The sequence below is a fragment of the Heterodontus francisci genome, chromosome 2 (assembly GCF_036365525.1).
Source record: "Heterodontus francisci isolate sHetFra1 chromosome 2, sHetFra1.hap1, whole genome shotgun sequence".
NCBI lineage: Eukaryota > Metazoa > Chordata > Chondrichthyes > Heterodontiformes > Heterodontidae > Heterodontus > Heterodontus francisci.
Genome location: NC_090372.1, coordinates 205,905,027 through 205,925,889, shown reverse-complemented (window position 1 = coordinate 205,925,889; position 20,863 = coordinate 205,905,027). Strand labels below are relative to the sequence as shown.

General features: G+C 44.1%; 1 protein-coding gene across 1 annotated transcript in view; it reads left to right on the top strand.

Moving 5' to 3' along the window:
* The window catches only part of scn5lab (sodium channel, voltage gated, type V-like, alpha b), a 371,240-nt gene extending 353,235 nt beyond the window's left edge, over positions 1-18,005 (top strand). Inside the window, exon 26 of the mRNA XM_068015187.1 lies at positions 16,771-18,005. Coding sequence (XP_067871288.1) covers positions 16,771-18,005 — 1,235 coding nt within the window. The remainder of the gene's footprint in view (positions 1-16,770) is intronic.
* The last annotated feature ends 2,858 nt before the right edge of the window (positions 18,006-20,863 follow it).

Genomic DNA, 20,863 nt, shown 5'->3' with positions numbered 1-20,863 from the left:
TCAAGATATTCCTCTATTTCTTTCTGCCTAATATATTTATCTAGTTTCCCCTTAAATGCATCTTCACTTTTCGCCTCAGGGATAGTAATTGTGGCATAGAGATGGGGGAGGTGGAGGGGCGGTGAGTGTAATTTGCACCCTTCCCTAGCTTAGATGCAGTGAGGCAAATACTAATAATTCAACTTTGATCTTTGTGTGAGATCGGGGTCTGAATTTTGCAACTGGGTCAAAGGTGGGGTTGGAGGCAGAGTCAGAGGCAAGGTCAGAGAGGGTTAGAGCCAGGTTCAGAGGCAGAGCCAGAGGCGAGTTCAGAGGGGGTTGGTGATTGGGTCGGAGGTGGAGTCAGAGGCGAGATCAGAGAGGATCAGAGGCAGGCAGGCCGGCAATTTTGCACAGTTGTGTGGTGTACCAGTTGCACATCGTTTTGCTGCCTCCGCACAACTTTTACAGCTACCCACCCAGAAGCAGCAGGCAGTAAATTAAGTTCATCATCGTCATTGTCGGCTGTCCCTCAATTCGAGGATGAAGTCTACTCAAGGTCGCGAGTTTCTGCCATGGGTCTTCAGGTGACTGAACATGCTGATTCTTGACCCACAGATCTTTGGGCACATGGGGAAGGACATCCCACAAGGTAGTGGGATCCGGAGTGCAGGATTTGCTTCCTTTTCTTTTCTTCTCTGCCACCGCTCTGCCTCATCATTAAGGTGTTTGGACTCAATGCATGAGCCAGCTTGATGGACAAGTTGTCACCATGTTGAACAATTGGTGGCAAGCTCCTTCCAGTCATCAATGTCAATGCTGCCACACTTCAAGGAGAGCTTCAGAGTGTTTTTGAAGTGTTTTCTTTGTCCTCTCCTGGAACACTGGCCATTTGAGAGTTGAGAAAACAGGACAAGGCGGGGAGACAGTTTTCGGCTGTGATCGCATGAACGCTCAAGACAAAGTTAATATAAATATAATTCTGACTGCAGTGGGACCAACGTACTGTCAATTCAGTCCCGTCGCTCCACAGGTCGCATCATACGTATCTTAAAGTTGATTAAAAAAAACTAAAATCTTAAACACTACTAAGATAAACTAATATCTAAAGACCTTATAACTTATTTAAAGAATCTAACTCCTGCATTCACATACATATACCCAAACTATCAGTAGATTGGTGTTTAATTAGCTGCCCGAAACATAGAAATAACAATAAAGTCTTTGTTGATTTATGTTCCTGATGAAATGGAATCTTCAGTGTAGACACGGTCCAAGGTTGCTTGAGGTCTTTGCAGTTGTCTGATGGGAAAAAAGTTCTTCAATGATAGGAAATTCAGTAGCCTAGTTCAACAGTTGAAGTGTTATTGTTTTTCCAGCGATGAACACAGCAGATCAACAATTCGCTACCACTTTCAAAAGAATCAATCTGGCTTAACTTTTTTAGAATTTTGAGGCATGAATAAACAAACTAAATTTTTCTTCCTTCAGTTTAAATGGTCTGAGAGCACTCCTTTCAGGTGCTACCACATAGCTGTGTCAACTGTCTCTGAACAAAACAGTTTTCAAAGTCAAACGGCAACATTGTATGTCCTGTTGTCCCTCTCTGTATGGTTGTATCTAGGCAACCAAGATGCACCTTCACATGGTAACTTCTGAAGCTGGCTGCCTTAAAAAAGTACTGATCTCTTACAGCCGTAAAGACATACCACTTATTTCCTGAGGAGAAAAAACAACAGGATCATGACAACACATTATCCAGTCCATCGAAGTGGGTTTTGCAGGAGTTTTGCCTGAATGCTTGTCAATCTGACTTTAAGAGGATTACAAGCATTTGTTCAACGGTCCTCCCATTGAATCCAAAGGATAGAAACATAGAAACATAGAAAACAGGAGCAGGAGTAGGCCATTCGGCCCTTCGATCCTGCACCGCCATTCAATACAATCATGGCTGATCATCCAAACTCAGTACCCTATTCCAGCTTTCTCCCCGAATCCCTTGATTCCTTTAGCCCTAAGAACTATCTCTAACTCTTTCTTGAATATATTTCATGATTTGGCCTCAACTGCTTTCTCTGGTAGAGAATTCCACAGGTTCACCACTCTCTGGGTGAAGAAATCCCTGCTCATCTCAGTCCTAAATGACTTACCCCTTATCCTTAGATTGTGACCCCTCGGCCTGGACTCCCCCGTCTTCGGGAACATCCTTCCTGCGTCTAGTCTGTCCAGTCCTGTTAGAATTTTGTCGGTTTCTATGAGATCCCCTCTCATTCTTCTAAACTCAAGCAAATACAAGCCTAATCGACCCAATCTCTCTCCATACATCAGTCCTGCCATCCCAGGAATCAATCTGGTGAATCTTCGCTGCACTCCCTCTATAGCAAGAACATCTTTCCTCATATAAGGAGACCAAAACTGCACACAATACTCCAGATGTGGTCTCACCAAGGCCTTGTATAATTGCAGCAAGACATCCTTGCTCCTGTACTCGAATCCTCTCGCTATGAAGACTTCCTGCTGCACCTGCATGCTTACTTTCAGCAACTGGTGCACAAGGACACCCAGGTCTCACTGCACCTCCCCCTTTCCCAATCTATCGCTGTTCAGATAATAATCTGCTTTTCTGTTTTTGCCACCAAAGTGGATTACCTCACATTTATTCACATTATACTGCATCTGCTGTGTATTTGCGCACTCACTCAACCTGTCCAAATCACACTGGAGCTTCTCTGCATCCTCCTCACAGCTCACACTCCCACCTAGCTTTGTGTCATCTCCAAACCTGGAAATATTACATTTAATTCCCTCATCTGTGTCATTAATATATATTGTGAATAGCTGGAGTCCTAGCACTGATTCCTGCGGTACCCCACTAGTCAGTGCCTGCCACTCGGAAAAAGACCCGTTTATTCCTACCCTTTGTTTCCTGTCTGCCAACCAGTTCCCTATTCATGTCAGTACCTTACCCCCAATCCTATGTGCTTTAATTTTGCACACTAATCTCTGATGTGGGACCTTATCGAAAGCCTTCTGATAGTCCAAATACACCACATCCACTGGTTCTCCCTTATTTATTCCACTAGTAACATCCTCAAAAAATTCCAGTAGATTTGTCAAGTATGATTTCCCTTTTGTAAATCCACATTGACTTTGTCCGATCATGTCATTGTTTTCTTTTATAATGGACTCTAGCACTAATTTTCCCCACTACTGATGTCAGGCTAACCGGTCTATAATTCCTTGTTTTCTCTGTGCCTCCTTTTTTAAATAGTGGGGTTGCATTAGCTACCCTCCAATCCGTTATAATTATAATCTTACAAAATACTGCAGTACAGAGGGATCTGGGTGTTCTTGTGCATGAAAGCTGGGAGGCACAGTGGCGCAGTGGTCAGCACCACAGCCTCACAGCTCCAGCGATCCGGGTTCGCTTCTGGGTACTGTCTGTGCAGAGTTTGCAAGTTCTCCCTGTGACCGCATGGGTTTCCACCGGGTGCTCTGGTTTCCTCCCACAGCTAAAGACTTGCAGGTTGATAGGTAAATTGGCCATTGTAAATTGCCCCTAATGTAGGTAGGTGGTAGGAGAATTGAGGGAAGGTGGGGATGTGATAGAGAATATGGGATTATCGTAGGATTAGTATAAATGGGTGGTTGATGGCCAGCATAGACTTGGTGGGCCGAAGGGCCTGTTTCAGTGCTGTGTCACCCTATGAAACACAAAAGGTTAGCATGCAGGTGCAGCAGGTAATTAGGAAGGCAATTAGAAATTTGGCCATTATTGCTAGAGGGTTAGAGTTTTAAAAAAGGGAAGTCCTGTTACAACTGTACAGGGTGTTGGTGAGGCCACACCTTGAGTACTGCGTATAGTTTCAGTCCCTGTATTTAAAGAAGGAACTGCTAGCATTGGAGGCAGTTCAGAAAAGGTTCACTAGGCTGATTCCTGGGATGAAGGGGCTGTCTTATCAAGAACGGCTAAACAGGTTAGGCCTTTATTCATTGGAGTTTAGAAGAATGAGAGGTGATCTTATAGAAACATATAAGATTTTAAGGGGGTTCGACAGGGTAGATGTTGAGAAGATGTTTCCACTAGTGGGGGAATCTCGAACTAGGGGACATAATTACAGAATAAGGGGGCACACATTTAAATCTGAGATGTGAAGGAATTTCTTCTCTCAGAGGGTGGTGAATCTCTGGAATTTTCTACCTCAGAGAGTTGTGGAGGCTAGGTCATTAAATGTATTTAAGGAGGAGGTAGATAGATCTTTGAAATCTCGGTGATTCGAGGGTTAGGCAGAGCAGGCCCGAAAGAGGAGTTGAGGACTGGGACAGATCAGCCATGAGCTTATTGAATGGCGGGCAGGCCTGATGGGCTGAATGGCCTACTCCTGCTCCTATTTCTTATGTTCTTATGTTCTTAATCCATTGGAACTGTTCCAGAGTCTATAGAATTTTGGAAAATGACCAGCAATGCATCTACTATTTCTAGGGCCACTTCCTTAAGTACTCTGGGATGTAGATTATCAGGCTCTGGGGATTTATCGGCCTTCAATCCCATCAATTTCCCTAACACCATTTCCCTAATAATACTGATTTCATACAGTTCCTCCTTCTCACTAGACCCTACGTTCCCCAACATTGCTGGGAGGTAATTTGTGTTCTCCTTTGTGAAGACAGAACCAAAGTATGTATTTAATTGGACTGCCATTTCTTTGTTTCCCATTATAAATTCCCCCGTTTCTGACTGTAAGGGACACACATTTGTCTTCACTAATCTTTTTTCTCTTCACATATCTATAGAAGCTTTTACAGTCAGTTTTTATGTTCTCTGCAAGCTTGCTCTCATATTCTATTTTCCCCTCCTTAATTAATCCCTTTGTCCTCCTTTGCTGAATTCTAAACTGCTCCCAATCCTCAGGTTTGCTGCTTGTTCCGGCTATTTTATATTTCTCTTCCTTGGATCTAATACTATTCCTAATTTCGTTTGTAGGCCACAGTTGAGCCACCCTTCCTGTTTTATTTTTGCGCCAGACAGGAATGAACAATTGTTGTAATTCATCCATGCGGTCTTTAAATGCTAGCCATTGCCTATCCACTGTCAACCCTTTAAGTAACGTTCCCCAATCTATCATAGCCAACTTGCACCTCATCCCTTCATAGTTTCCTTTATTTAGATTCAGGACCCTAGTCTCGGAATCAACTCTCTCACTCTCCATCTTAATGAAGAATGTTATCATATTATGGTCGCTGTTCCCCAAGGGACCCCGCACAACAAGATTGTTAACTAATCCTTTCCCATTACAAAAAGCCCAGTCTAGAATGGTCTGTTCTCTAGTTGGTTCCTCAACGTATTGGTCCAAAAAACCATCACGCACACACTCCAGGAATTCCTCCTTTACAGTATTATTGCTAATTTGGTTTGCCCAATCTATATGTAGATTAAATTCACCATAAAGGCGGGGCTAAAGTGTGGCGAGTCGAAGAGACTTAGCAGTTGGCAGGAAAAAAGACAGAGGCGCAAGGGGAGAGCCAACTGTGTAACAGCCCCGACAAACAAATTTTTCTGCAGCACCTGTGGAAGAGCCTGTCACTCTAGAATTGGCCTTTATAGCCACTCCAGGCGCTGCTCCACACACCACTGACCACCTCCAGGCGCGTATCCATTGTCTCTCGAGACAAGGAGGCCAAAGATGGGAGATGAATTACAGTTGCACCCTTATTGCCTGCATCTCTAATTTCTTGTTTAATGCCATACTGTACATCACCACTGCTATTTGGGGGTCTATATACAGCCCCCAACGTTTTCTGCCCCTTGGTGTTTCTTAGCTCCACCCATACAGATTCCACGTCAGGATTCTCTGAGCTAATATCCTTCCACACTATTGTATTGATTTCCTCTTTTACTAACAATGCTACTCCACCTCCTTTCCTTTTTTGCCTGTCCATCCTAAATATTGAACACCCCTGGACGTTCAGTTCCCATCCTTGGTCACCCTGCAGCAATGTCTCCGTAATCGCAACTGTATCATATCCATTTACATCTATTTGCGCAGTTAATTCACCTGCCTTATTGCGAATGCTCTGTGCATTGAAACACAATACCTTTAGGCTTGTCTTTTTAACATTCTTAGTCATCTTAGCATTATTTCACACGATGGCCTTATTTGTTTCTTGCCCTTGATTTCTATGCCTCCCACTTTTGCCTTTTTGTTTCCTGTCTTTCGTTTCTATCCTTGTTTCCTCCTCCTCAGATTCCCTACTCAGGTTCCCATCCCCCTGCCATTCTAGTTTAAATCCTCCCCAACAGCACTGCGGCAGAGGCATTGCTGATGGTATTTCTCTAGCGCTTTATATGTCGCTGATACCCAGTCCAGGTCTCACTGCAGTACAGGAGTGTGGTGAAAGCAACTGCTCTGTACAGTAGAACTTTTGTTGACTTGCGGAGGTCTTTGTTGTCAAATATTTGCCAGCAGTAATTCATAAAGGGGATCTATTCCCAGGCAGCAGGCGTGGCTTTACAGCCATTTCACGATGTCTCTGCTAATGCTTGCCCTGCTGCAATGGTAGCCGCTTCCCTCCTACTGAAGGCACCTCCATGGCGCTACTGCCGTCCCTACTTCTGCTGGCCTGGCATTGCCCACACTGCGAAGGCAACCGGTGGCTATCTCCATGGACCATGCTGAACATGGTTGGAACCCGATGGCCGTCCTTAATTGGACGGGGCTTCCAGAGGCAGCTTCCTAATTAGCAGTCTCTGGAAAGATTATGTCCATTGTCTCGTCACAACCACTTCCAGGTTCCCGATCCGGAATTCATCCTGACATTGGGATTGCAAACCACCCATGAGAACTCAGCCCTAGGAATCAAACCAGTTTCCTTATGGAATTTCATGGCTTAGTGCTACATTAGGCACCTTTGACCGTTCAACCGTCGAGGGAGCATTTATATTTATATTTTATTGGTTGTTTATATAGACAGAATTAGTAAAACACTGTTTCATGGCCAAGATAGCACCTGCACTGTTATTGGCGTCAAGCCTTGTTAATGGATTGAATAAGGGAAAGAGAAATATTGGCTAGCAGAGAATATCCATTAGATTAATTGCAGCTTCATCTTTTCACATACAAATTAGATTTTTTAAAAACAAATGAACATAGTAAGCCTGCCTTTTATATTTAGTAAATTAAAAGGTCCCTCCATCGGTGTAATATTTAGGGATTGAGGGGCACCTGAATGTCATTATCATTAGCATCAGTCAATTAAAAACCACAATGGCAAAACTTCAAACATAACTTCATAGCAAGCAGAAGTGTAAAGCAATTGAATGGTGAGAGAGCTAAACCCAATTAGCACCAGGGGATGAATGAATAGCAGATAAAAGGGATTGGGTGGAAGATGGGTCTGAGAACATTATTATTTCCCCACTGGAGCCACAATTACAGGCCGTTCCAATGAGATGAAGGGCTCCTACATCGGAGGACATGTAGTTTTGATGTAGTTCCCAGCGCACAGAAGAATCCTAACCGGCAGTTACTTTTGAATGCATCACGCATTGATATGAGGTTGGGAGTCCCTCCTTATAAAGGCCACTGGAACTGAAAGATGAAGCAGAAAAAGGGTGCATATCAGGTGAATAATACAACTGAGAACCAGGCTGAATATAGACGGTTCAGAGGGGAAGTGAAAAAACAAATAAGAGAAGCAAAGAGGGAGTATGAGAAGAGACTGACAGCTAAGATAAAAGAGAATCTAAAAGTCTTTTGTAGCATATAAATAGTACAAGTATGGCAAAAGTAGGAGTGGAGCCAATTAGGAACCTAAAAGGGGATTTAGGCATGGGGGCAGAGGGCACGGCTGAGGTGCTAAATGAGTACTTTGCATCTTTTTACAAGGAAGAAAGACGATGCTGTCCAGGTCATTATGAAAAAGGAGGTAGTTGAGACACTGGATGGGCTAAAAGTTGATAAAGAGAGGACCAGATGAGATGCATCCAAGATTGTACTGGCCATAATCTTCCAATACTCCTCAGATACAGAGGTAGTGCCAGGGGACTGGAGAACTGTAAATGTTACACCTTTGTTCAGAAAAGGGTGTAAGTACAAGCCCAACAACTACAGGCCGGTCAGTTTAACCTCAGTGATGGGAAAGCTTTTAGAAACAATAATTAATAGTCACTTGGACAAATGTTGATTAATTAAGGAAATCCAGCATGATTTGTTAAGAGCAAATCGTGTTTAACTAACTTGATTGAGTTTTTTGAAGAGGTAACAGAGAGGGTTGATGAGGGTAATGCAGTTGATGTGATGTAGATGGATTTCCAAAAAGTATTTGATAAAGTGCCACTTAGCAGGCTTGTCAGCGAGGTTAGAGCCGATGGAATAAAAGGGACAGTAGCAGCATGGCTATGAAGTTGGCTGAGTGACAGAAAACAGAGCGTAGTTCTGAATGGTTGTTTTTCAGACTGGAGGAAGGTATATAGTGACGTTCCCCAGGGATTGGTGTCGGGACCCCTGCTTTTCTTGATCTATATTAATGACCTAGACTTGAGTGCGTAGGGACAATTTCAAAATTTGTACTTGACACAAAACTTGGAAGTATTGTGAACTGTGAGGAGGATAGTGATAAACTTCAAGAGGACACAGACAAGCTAGTGGAATGGGCAGACAAGTAGCAGATGAAATTTAAATCAGAAAAGTGTGAAGTGATTCACTTTGGCAGGAAGACCGAGGAGAGGCAATATAAAGTAAAGGGTTCAACTCTGAAGGGGGTGCAGGAGCAGAGGGACCTGGGAGTATATATGCATTGAAGGTGGCTGGGCAGGTTGAGAAAGCAGTTAATAAAGCATATGGGATCCTGGGCTTTATAAATAGGGACATGGAGGACAAAAACAAGGAAGTTATGATGAACCTTTACAAAACACTGGTTTAGCCTCAACTGGAGTATAGTGTCCAGTTCTGGGCACCACACTTTTGGAAGGATGTTAAGGCATTACAGATGGTGCAGAAAAGATTCACAGGAACGATTCCAGGGATGAGAAACTTCAGTTACTTGGATAGGTTGGAGAAGCTGGGTCTGTTCTCCTTGGTGAAGAGAAGAATAAGAGGAGATTTAATAGAGGTGTTCACGGTCATGTGGGCGCTGGTCAGAGTAGATAAGGAGAAACTGTTCCCATTGGCGGAAGGATCCAGAACCAGAGGACACTAAGGTGATTGGTAAAAGAAACAACAACGACAAGAGGAAAATATTTTTTGCGCAGCGAATGTTTAGGATCTGGAATGCACTGCCTGAGAGTGTGGTGGAGGATGGTTCAATCGAGGCTTTCAAAAGAGAGTTGGATAATTATCTGAAGAGAAAGAAATGTGCAGGGCTATGAGGAAGAGGCAGGGGAGTGGGACTAGGTGAGTTGCTCTTGCAGACACCCAGCACGGATACGACAGGCCAAATGGTCACCTTCGGTGTTGTAACCATTCTATGAAAATTGGAAAGAGCAGAATTTGGTTCTGAAGTCAGTGACTTTACTCCAATCTCCAAGACCTGAGTTTGCTTTGAGCCCGTACCAGGCTGATGGGATGAGGTTCTCCTTCATTATATTTTATTCTTCATTTTAACGCAAGAAGTGTCAGGATTAAGGGTGATGAACTTAGAGCATGGATCAGTACTTGGAGCTACGATGTTGTGGCCATTACGGAGACGTGGATATCACAGGGGCAGGAATGGATGTTGGATGTTCCGGGGTTTAGATGTTTCAAAAGGAATAGGGAGGGAGGTAAAAGAGGTGGGGGAGTGGCATTGTTAATCAGGGATAGTATCACAGCTGCAGAAAGGGAGGTCGTCGAGGAGGGTTTGTCTACTGAGTCATTATGGGTGGAAGTCAGAAACAGGAAAGGAGCAGTCACTTTGTTGGGAGTTTTCTATAGACCCCCCAATAGCAACAGAGACATGGAGGAACAGATTGGGGGGCAGATTTTGGAAAGGTGTAGAAGTAACAGGGTTGTTGTCATGGGTGACTTCAACTTCCCTAATATTGATTGGAACCTCCTTGGTGCAAATAGTTTGGATGGAGCAGTTTTTGTCAGATGTGTCCAGGAAGGTTTCCTGACTCAATATGTAGATAGGCCGACTAGAGGGGAGACTATGTTGGACTTGGTGCTTGGCAACGAACCAGGCCAGGTGGCAGATCTCTCGGTGGGAGAGCATTTCGGTGATAGTGATCACAACTCCCTGACCTTTACTATAGTCATGGAGAGGGACAGGAGCAGACGGGATGGGAAAATATTTAATTGGGGGAGGGGGAATTACAATGCTATTAGGCAGGAACTGGGGAGCATAAATTGGGAACAGATGTTCTCAGGGAAATGCACGACAGAAATGTGGAGGTTGTTTAGGGAGCACTTGCTGCAACTGCTGGATAGGTTTGCCCCGATGCGGCAGGGAAGGGATGGTAGGGTGAAGAAACCTTGGATGACAAGAGATGTGGAACAGCTAGTCAAGAGGAAGAAGGAAGCTTACTTAAGGTTGAAGAAGCAAGGATCAGACAGGGCTCTAGAGGATTACAAGGTAGCCAGGAAGGAACTGAAGAATGGACTTAGGAGAGCTAGAAGGGGACATGAAAAAGTCTTGGCGGGTAGGATTAAAGAAAATCCCAAGGCGTTCTACACTTATGTGAGGAACAAGAGGATGGCCAGAGTGAGGGTAGGGCCGATCAGGGATAGTGGAGGGAACTTGTGCCTGGAGTCGGAGGAGGTAGGGGAGGTCCTAAATGAATACTTTGCTTCAGTATTCACTAGTGAGAGGGACCTGGTCGGTAGTGGGCAAATTATTGGAGAGGATTCTGAGAGACAGGATTTATGATTATTTGGAAAAGCATGGTTTGATTAGAGACAGTCAGCATGGCTTTGTGAGGGGCAGGTCATGCCTCACAAGCCTTATTGAATTCTTTGAAGATGTGACAAAACGCATTGATGAAGGAAGAGCAGTGGATGTGGTGTATATGGATTTTAGCAAGGCGTTTGATAAGGTTCCCCATGGTAGGCTCATTCAGAAAGTAAGGAGGCATGGGATTCAGGGAAAGTTGGCTGTCTGGATACAAAATTGGCTGGCCCATTGAAGTCAGAGGGTGGTAGTAGATGGAAAGTATTCAGCATGGAGCTCGGTGACCAGTGGTGTTCCACAAGGATCTGTTCTGGGACCTCTGCTCTTTGTGATTTTTATAAATGACTTGGATGAGGAAGTGGAAGGCTGGGTTAGCAAGTTTGCTGATGACACGAAGGTTGCTGGAATTGTGGATAGTGTGGAAGGCTGTTGTAGGTTGCAACGGGACATTGACAGGATGCAGAGCTGGGCTGAGAAGTGGCAGATGGAGTTCAACCTGGAAAAGTGTGAAGTGATTCATTTTGGAAGGTCGAATTTGAATGCGGAATATAGGCTTAAAGACAGGATTCTTGGTCGTGTGGAGGAACAGAGGGATCTTGGGGTCCATGTCCATAGATCACTCAAAGTTTCCAGCCAAGTTGATAGGGTTGTTCAGAAAGCGTATGGTGTGTTGGCTTTCATTAACAGGGGGATTGAGTTTAAGAGCCGCGAGGTTATGCTGCAGCTCTATAAGGCCCTGGTTCGACCACACTTGGAATATTGTGTTCAGTTCTGTTCGCCTCATTATAGGAAGGATGTGGAAGCTTTAGAGAGGGTGCAGAGGAGATTTACCAGGATGCTGTCTGGACTGGAGGGCATATCCTACGAAGAAAGATTGAGGGAGCTAGGGCTTTTCTCATTGGAGCGAAGAAGGATGAGAGGTGACTTGATAAAGGGGTACCAGATGATGAGAGGCATAGATCGAGTGGATAGTCAGAGACTTTTTCCCAGGGTGGAAAGGGCTATCACCAGGGGGCATAATTTTAAGGTGATTGGAGGAAGGTTTCGGGGAGATGTCAGAGGTAGGTTCTTTACACAGAGAGTGGTGGGTGCATGGAATGCGCTGCCAGTGGTGGTAGTAGAAGCAGATACGTTAGGGGCATTTAAGCGACTCTTGGATAGGTACATGGATGATAGTAGAATGGAGGGTAGGTAGTTAGTTTGATCTTAGAGTAGGTTAAAGGTTCGGCACAACATCGTGGGCCGAAGGGCCTGCACTGGCTGTACTGTTCTATGTTCTATGCCCTCAAAATGAGGTGAGGTTGGGCTGTTTTCCTTGTGAATCTCAATTTGAATTGCTCCATCATTGGCAACCGTGCCTACAGCTGCCTGCTCCTAAGCTCTGGAATTCCCTCCCTAAATCTCTCCGTCTCTCTACCTTGCTCTCCTTTAAGACATTCCTTAAAACTTCACTCTTTGACCAAGCTTTTGGTCATCCGACCTAATAACTCCTTATGTGGCTTGGTGTCCTGTTCTGTTTTATTATGCTTCTTAGAAGCACATTGAGTTATTTTATTGCATTAAATGTGCTATATAAATACATGTTGTTGTTGTTGTTGTTTCGATCTAGTCCTTGGTTGGCTAAACTGTCTGAGACTCCAACAGAATGGTAGGCTGAGAGTAAGATAGTCACACTGATGCAATGGGGAGTCTTTCCTGAGATGGTACTTCAGGCCGTGCATGTTCTCTTGCTTGCAGCAAAGCTCATTGTGCCCCAATACTGAAAACAAGTGAGCATTCACTGATTTCTCTCAACTTGAACACAAGCATTCATCCTCACAAACTAAAAATATCCGGCAAATGCAATTTATTTTTTAAAATCACAAAATTGTACCAGACCAAAGGTTTTTCCACATATATTATCTTTCTCTAGGAGTCGTCTTGACGTATACAGTCAACGATTCTAGCTGCGTGCTCTCAGCATGGAGCCTTGCCTACTTGGAGCAGAGGTCGAGACATTGCCTGAATCTTCCCAGCACCATGGTGGCGGGCTTGGAGGCGAGGTGGTTGGGAAAATAGAGGGAGGCCACGTTGGGGCAACTCCCCAGTGCCTTCCCCGCCACCAGTGACGTTTCCGAGGGGCGGGCTGGGAAATGGTTCAGCTGAATGGAGTTGGGTAGTCAATTTGCTTAAGGCCCCAATCGGGGTGACTTTGTGGCACCATTGCCATTTTGTTGCAGCCAGAGCAGCCCGCCACCACTTGGTGAGGCCACCAGCTCAATGGAGGCAGCCTCCCTGCAGCAGGCCAAATGGGGCCATCAAAGCTGGAGGATCCATGCCCCAAAGAGGGGGCTACTGGTAGGAAACAGTGATGTAGTGGTAATGTCACTGAGCAAGTAATCCAGAGGCCCAGGCCAATGCCCTGCAGACATGGGTTCAAGTCCCACCATGGCAGCTGGTGGAATTTAAATTCAATTAATTAATAAGTTAAATTAATTAATTCAAAACATTCTGGAATTGGAAGCTAGTCTCAGTTACAGTGCCGTGAAACTATCAATGATTGTTGTAAAAACCTGTCTGGTTCATTCATGTCCTTTCGGGAAAGAGATCTGCCATTCTTACTTGCTCTGGCCTACATGTAACTCCAGACCCACAGCAATGAGGCTGACTCTTAACTGCCCTCTGAAATGGCCCAGCAAGCCACTCATTGTCAGGGGCAATTAAGGATGGGCAACAAATGCTGACCTTGCCAGCAACACCCACATCCCACAAAAGGATAAAAAAAAGGAAAGGCCGCACCCACAGCCCAAATGTTTTTGCAGGAGGGGTTTCCCCTCCTCTCCAAGGGGCCTGCTGGCTTGACCTCTCTGAAATCTCCATAAAAGTTTTCATCTTCGAGGGCACCTCTATGTTGAGGCACCCTCGTGGTCTCAGATCTGCCTCAAAGGCGCCCACCTGTCTCAGTGAGGCTGCCGAGGCTCTGGAGCTGCTGGTCCTCCAACTGGACCAGCAGCATTGGGAACCGGCCCACTGTCCTTAATGGGATGAGGAGCACGGATGCAGCCTCCTAGGCTACCTCTGGAAAAATCAGTGAGCTGGTCTCACTGCCGGCAGGTGTGGGCTCAGAACCCCCATTTGGTCCACACATCAAGAGACTGAAGCCTGCAGGAAAATCCTGCCCATTGTGTGTCCACAGCTTACAATGTTCTCAATTAACATTAACAAATCAAAAACAAATCATGGACATTTCCATGTTTTTGCTGTGAGCTGCAGTCTGTTAAACATAAAAATATCTGATAATTGGCTAAAGAATATTTCAAGGAATTACATTGAAAAGGAGTATGAAGGGACAGACGAAAGTTGGTCTGAATTCATTGGACATCTTGTGAGCCTATTTCTTTCACTGTATGTATTGTAATAAGTATGATGGCCTCTGCTTGAACACTGAACAGCACATCAATGGTTGAAGTAGGTGTGTGAAACTCCTCAGAAACATACAGGTGAAAAAGGCAGCCCATGTAGCACCACTCAATTCCAGTAGTTCAGTAAACAGTGGTGAATATAATCTAATTAACTTCCAATCTCACCTAGTTTTAACAGTCACATTATTGATGTGTTGTTCAAGGACTGATTAAAATTCTCACTTGCCTGAGAATATATAAATACGGCTGTTTCAGAAAAATCCTTCCTTTCCACTCCAGAGACTTGAGCACAAAACCTAAGCTGACACTCCAGTTCTGCACTGAAGGAAGTGCTGCACCGTTGTAGGTGCTGTCTTTCAGATGAGACATTAAACCAAGGCTCTGCTCTCTCAGGTGGCACTATTGTGAAGAATATAGAAGTGGTGGGAGGATTGCAAATGTTACAGCCCTGTTTAAAAAAGGGATGTGGATAAACCCCATAATTATAGACCAATTAGTCTAACGTCAGTGGTGAGAAAACTACTAGAGATCATTGTCAAGGACAAAACAGAGAGGGTTGATGAAGGTAGTGCAATAGATGTTGGACTTTCAAAAGCTATTTGATAAAGTACCACACAACAGACTCAGAGAAAAGCACATGGTATTAAAGAGAAATTGGTAATTTGAGTATGTAATTAAATAGGAGGCAGAGAGTAGTGGTGAACGCATGTTTTTCTGACTGGAGAGATGTATGCAGTGAGGTCGCCCAGCTTTTTGTATTAGAACCGTTGCTTTCATTATTATATATATAAATGGCCCCGATTTGGCTATTGGATGTATCACTTCAAAGTTAGTGGATGATACAAAGCTTGGCGATGCATTAAATACTGAACAGGATAGGTGCAGACTTCAGGAAGTCATAGACAGACTAGTGAATTGGGCAGACACATGGCAGATACAATTTAATACAGATAAGTGTTGCACCTTGGGAGGAACAACATAGAGAGGCTGTATAAACTAAATGACACTATTTTGCAGGGGGTGCGGGAGCAGAGTGACCTGGAGGTGTATATTGACAAATCTTTGAAAGTGGAGGGTCAAGTTGATATGGTGGGTAAGAAAGCATATGGGCTACCAGGCTTTGTAAGTAGAGGCATTGAATACAATAACAAGGAAGTTGTGCTAAACCTTTAAAAATCTCTGCTTAGGCCTCAAATGGAGTATTGTGTACAATTCAGGGCACCACACTTTAGGAAGGATTTCAAGACACTGCAGAGGACACAGAGGAGGTTTACCAGGATGATACCATGTGTGAAGGAGTTCAGTTATATGGAGAGATTGGAGAAGCTCCAAGTGTTCTTCTTTAAGCAGGGATGGCTAAGGGGAGACCTAACAGAAATATTCAAAATTGTGAGGGGTTTTGATCGAGTAAGTAGGGAGAAAGTGTGTCCTCAGGCAGATGGATCGGTAACGAAAGGTCATAGATTTTAAATAATTGGCAAAAGAACTAGAGGGGAAGTCAGGAGAAACTTTTTTTCACAGCAGTTTGTTAAGATCTGGAACACACAACCTGAAAGGGTGGTGGAAGCAGATTCCATAGGCACTTTCAAAAGGCTGTGTTCTTGAAGAGGACTAATTTTCAGGCTATGGCGGAAAAGTTACTAAACTAAATTGGACAGTTCTGTCAAAGAGCCAGCACAGGCACAATGGACTGAATGGCCTCCTCCTGTGCTGTCAGAGACTATGATTGTATGATAAATACATTAAAACATTACTGAGCTGGAACTAGGTGGATTCCAAATACTTTAGCCCAGTGATTATGCTCTTGTCTCTGAGTAAAAGTACATGGGTTCAAACCCCACTCCAGGGATTTGAACAAATAATCTAGGCTGATACTTCAGTGCAGTACTGAGGGAGTGCTGCACTGTCGGAGTTGCTGTCTGCTTGTTCCAGTAATTGTGAAAGATTCCATGGCACTATTCGAAGAAGAGCAGGGTAAGTGTCCTGGCCAACATCTATTAATATCTCTAAGAATAGATTGACTGATCATTTATCTCATTGCTGTCTGTGGGGTCTTGCTGTGCACAAATTGACTGGCATATTTGCCTCCAAAAATAGTGACTACATTTGAAATATCTACTGGATTGGTTGAGAAGATAGTTGGATCCTGCTGAGGACATGAAACGTACTATTTCGATACAGGTTTTTTTAAAGCTAATGAAGTTTATGTGTCAAAAATAATTTGACTTGGGCTCTTGCTAGCTAGATTCTGATATCACTACATGAATGTCCCTAAACCTCTGTGCCTCTCTATCTCTCTTTCCTCCCTGAAAGTCACTCCTTAAAATCTATCTCTTTGACCAAGCTTTTGGTCACCTGTCCTAATATCTTTTTATTTGGCTGGGTGTCAAATTTTGTCTGATAACGCTCCAGTCTTGGGACGTTTTTACTACATTAAAAGCACTATGTAAGTACAAGATGCTGTTTATAATTTAATGAAAAATATTAGTTTATTTACACTGGAATTTGTTCTTTCTCTTCCCAGGTATTGTGCTGTCAGATGTCATTGAAGAATACTTTGTATCACCTACGCTCTTCAGAGTCATCAGGCTGGCTCGTATTGGGCGGGTACTCCGTCTTATAAGAGGGGCGAAGGGAATAAGGACATTGCTCTTTGCCTTAATGATGTCACTTCCTGCCTTGTTCAACATTGGCCTGCTATTATTCTTGGTCATGTTTATCTATGCCATTTTTGGAATGGCAAACTTTGCCTACGTGAAGAAGGAAGACGGCATCGATGATATGTTCAACTTTGAGACGTTTGGAAACAGCATGATCTGCCTCTTCCAGATTACCACATCAGCAGGGTGGGACGGTCTCCTGAATCCCATTCTCAACACTGACAGCCCAGACTGTGACCCCAATAAAGAAAACCAAGGCACCAATGTAAAAGGAGACTGTGGAAACCAATCTGTCGGGATTGTGTTCTTTGTCAGTTATATCATTATCTCATTTCTGATAGTTGTAAACATGTATATAGCCATTATCCTGGAAAACTTCAGCGTGGCCACGGAGGAAAGCTCCGAGCCTCTCAGTGAGGATGACTTTGAGATGTTCTACGAAGTGTGGGAGAAGTTTGACTCGGAGGCCACGCAGTTCATTGAGTATTTGGCACTCCCGGACTTCGCAGATGCCCTGAAGGAGCCCCTCCGTGTAGCAAAGCCAAATAAAATCAAACTCATTGCAATGGACCTGCCCATGGTGAGCGGGGACAGGATCCACTGTTTAGACATTCTCTTTGCTTTCACCAAGCGGGTGCTGGGGGAGTCAGGGGAAATGGATGCTCTCAAGATGCAGATGGAAGAGAAATTCATGGCAGCCAACCCCTCAAAAATCTCTTACGAACCGATCACAACTACTCTCAGGCGGAAACAGGAAGAGGTGTCTGTTATAATTATTCAACGAGCGTACAGGAGGCACTTGCTGCGCCGGTCCATGAAGCAGGCCTCTTTCATGTATCGCCACAGAACTAGTGACGTAAATATTGTTGTAGAAGAGGCCCCAGAAAAAGAAGGGCTAATCGCGGCGATGATCAAAGAGCATTACTGTCCCGAATTAGAGAGATCAGAGACAATGTCCTCCTCGTCATCTCCTCCATCTTATAATAGTGTCACCAGGGCTGTTAATGAAAGCATTGAAGTGAAAGTCATTGACCTAGACTCTGATGGGCAAATAGACTCTAAGAAAGGTCTTGACAAGGATAGAGAGTCCTTAGTGTAAAAAAAAAAGCTTTAAAATGTCTTGCTTACACAAAAAATGACGTGAAGTCAATCCTGTTGTACCATTAGATGCGGAAGATAAGAAAAAAATGAGGCTTTTTTTGCTTCACTTCTTCAGCAACAGTTCAGAGTTCAACCAGAGGATGTGATTGACCTTTGACCTTGGTTCTGACAGCTTTGCTTCAACCTTTATATTGCAAGAGAGCTGGAGGGACCGCACAGGACTGTGGCAGTAATAATGATATTGATAATATACTACGCTGGGATCAGAAAACAAAATACAGCGTTATCACTATTCACAAACGATAGTGACTGACTGTACGCATTTATTTGAAATATCACTATTATGGTGTGTCTCCTGCTGGTTATGTATGACCTTGCATTAACAATTATCACAACTTCTGTAGCAAATGTAACACTTATTGCATATGTTATGGGTCTTTCATAAATTTATTATTATATTTGATATTTTTCTACTCAAGCATATAATTGTCTGTTTTTGCGCCAGACATGTGAGCTCCTGCCCCTTTTCATCTCAGGCAACCATTGACCGTCAGAATCACGTCGCCACCTCGATTGTATGGTTCCGCCAATTACGTCTTGATTCAAAGTGAACAAAATAACTCACAGCCGTATCCATTATTGTTACATGGCCAAGGATCATGAACGTTGAGGGTTGTCAAACATTATCAGCAGTGGGCTGGATGCTCACGTGCACCTCCTTTCGGGTGGCCCAACAAACAGCACCAACCAAGGACAGCATCTGGGGGAGATGTATCAATGGCATGGACCTCATCCCACCCTCCCAAGCAAAAGTGTCTGTTCAGAGTCGGTGGAGAGGTTGGGGGGGGTGGGGGGGGGGCGGCGGGGGAAATGTGGGGGGGTGGGGCCTTGGCAGAGGGCGAATGATACAGGAGAGAAAATACAAGGGTGGGTGGGAACGGGATTTGTCTCCCACCCATCAACTGCTATATTTTAAAAAAGTAAACCAAAAGGACATTTGGTTAACATTTGACTTGTATTGCTGAGATTGCACAGTTGTTATGCAACCATTTTTAAGTTATTCCATAAGAATGTTCTTTTTTTCTCTCTGTGGATTGTAAACAAATGATTTGCTAGGAGTTGCAGACTTACCTGCTGCCTTCAAGAATTGTACATGAGATTCATCCGTAGTGAGAAGATATACTGACTGGATAAAGGAGGTCAGACTGGAGGACTTGGCCACAACCTTTTTGTTCCATTTCTCTGAGATGGAGATTCTTTCAATTGTCTCACTTATTTTCTCTTTATTTATTATGCGTTATTTAAATTACGATAGGAATGCTTCTTTCAGCAACACAAATTTATGAAAGAGTGCTGCTTTAAAGTTTAAAAAATAGTATCTTCTTTGGTGCTGTACCTAAGGTAGGATTGAACCTATTCCTTCACCATAGTCTTTCTCTCAAATGGCCCAGACCATTGCTTCCTGCTCAGCTGGTTTTTGCAGGAAATGGTAACTTCTTGCTGTTGTGCTGTGCTGGCTGATCACCCCTTCGGGGGCACAGGGGTGGGGGGGGGGGGGGGGGGGACAGGTTCATTTGTATCTCCCCACCTGAAGGGCCATTGATCAGTCAATAAAAGAAGCAGCAATGAACTTGCATTCATATAGCACCTTTCACAACCTCAGAAAGTGCTTTACAACCAAGGAAATACTTTTGAAGTGTAGTCACTGTTGTAAAGTGGGAAACGCAGCAGCCAATTTGCACACAGCAAGCTCCCACAAACAGCAATGTGATAATGACCAGATAATTTGTTTTTAGCTGTGTTGGTTGAGGGATAAATATTAACTACAACACCAGGGAGAACTCCCCTGCTCTTCGTCACAAATATTGCCATGGAACGTTTACGTCCACTTGAGAGAGCAGATGGAGCCTCAGTTTAATGTCTTTCCTTTAATGTCTTATCTGAAAGACGGCACCTCCAATAGTGCAGCTGTCCCTCAGTACTGCACTGAAGGGGTCAACCTAGATTATATGTGCAGATCTCTGGGGTGGGCTATGAACCCATGGTCTTCTGACCCTGAACCGACAGTGCTACCCATTGAGCAGTTGGACGGGTATAAAACAAATGGATGATCCGATCCCATCAGTTCCTCAGCAGGTGAGCGAATTTAGTTAAAATTACCACACCCTTTCCCACCAGCCCCGCAATGTTTCCTTACTATTGGAATAAACTGTTTCTGAGGATGGTTTTACAGAGTCTCAGAAACATCTCCTTTATGATTCCTGGTGAGGTTGATCTTAACTAGGCCTTTTCCCTTTAGGATCTTGGTTAAATTGATGACTGGACCTTTTAGGACAATCCTTTTTATTTATTCTTTCACGGGATGTGGGTGTTGCTAACAAGGCCAACGTTTGTTGCCCATCCCTGATTGCCCTTGACAATTGAATGGCTTGCGAGGCCATTTCAGAGAGCAGTTAAGAGTTAACCACATTGCTGTGAGTCTGGAGTCACATGTAGGTCAGACCAGGTAAGGACAGCAGATTTCCTTCCCGAAAGGGCATTAGTGAACCTGATGGGTTTTTATGACAATCGATGATAGCTTCATGGCACCATTAATGAGACTAGCTTTCAATTGCAGATTTTTCTATTAATTCATTGAATTTCAATTCCACCAGCCACCATGGTGGGATTTGAACCTGTGTCCCAAGGGCATTAGCTTGGGCCTCTGGCTTACTAGTTCAGTGACATTACCACTACATTGCCATCTCCATGAGGGAAGGATGGAGTGGGGTCCACAAGGAGTACACCTCAGACCCATCTCTTCCTGGTTGAGGAGAAAAGTAGAACTGTTCCTGATCAGCAAATAATGTCAGTCAA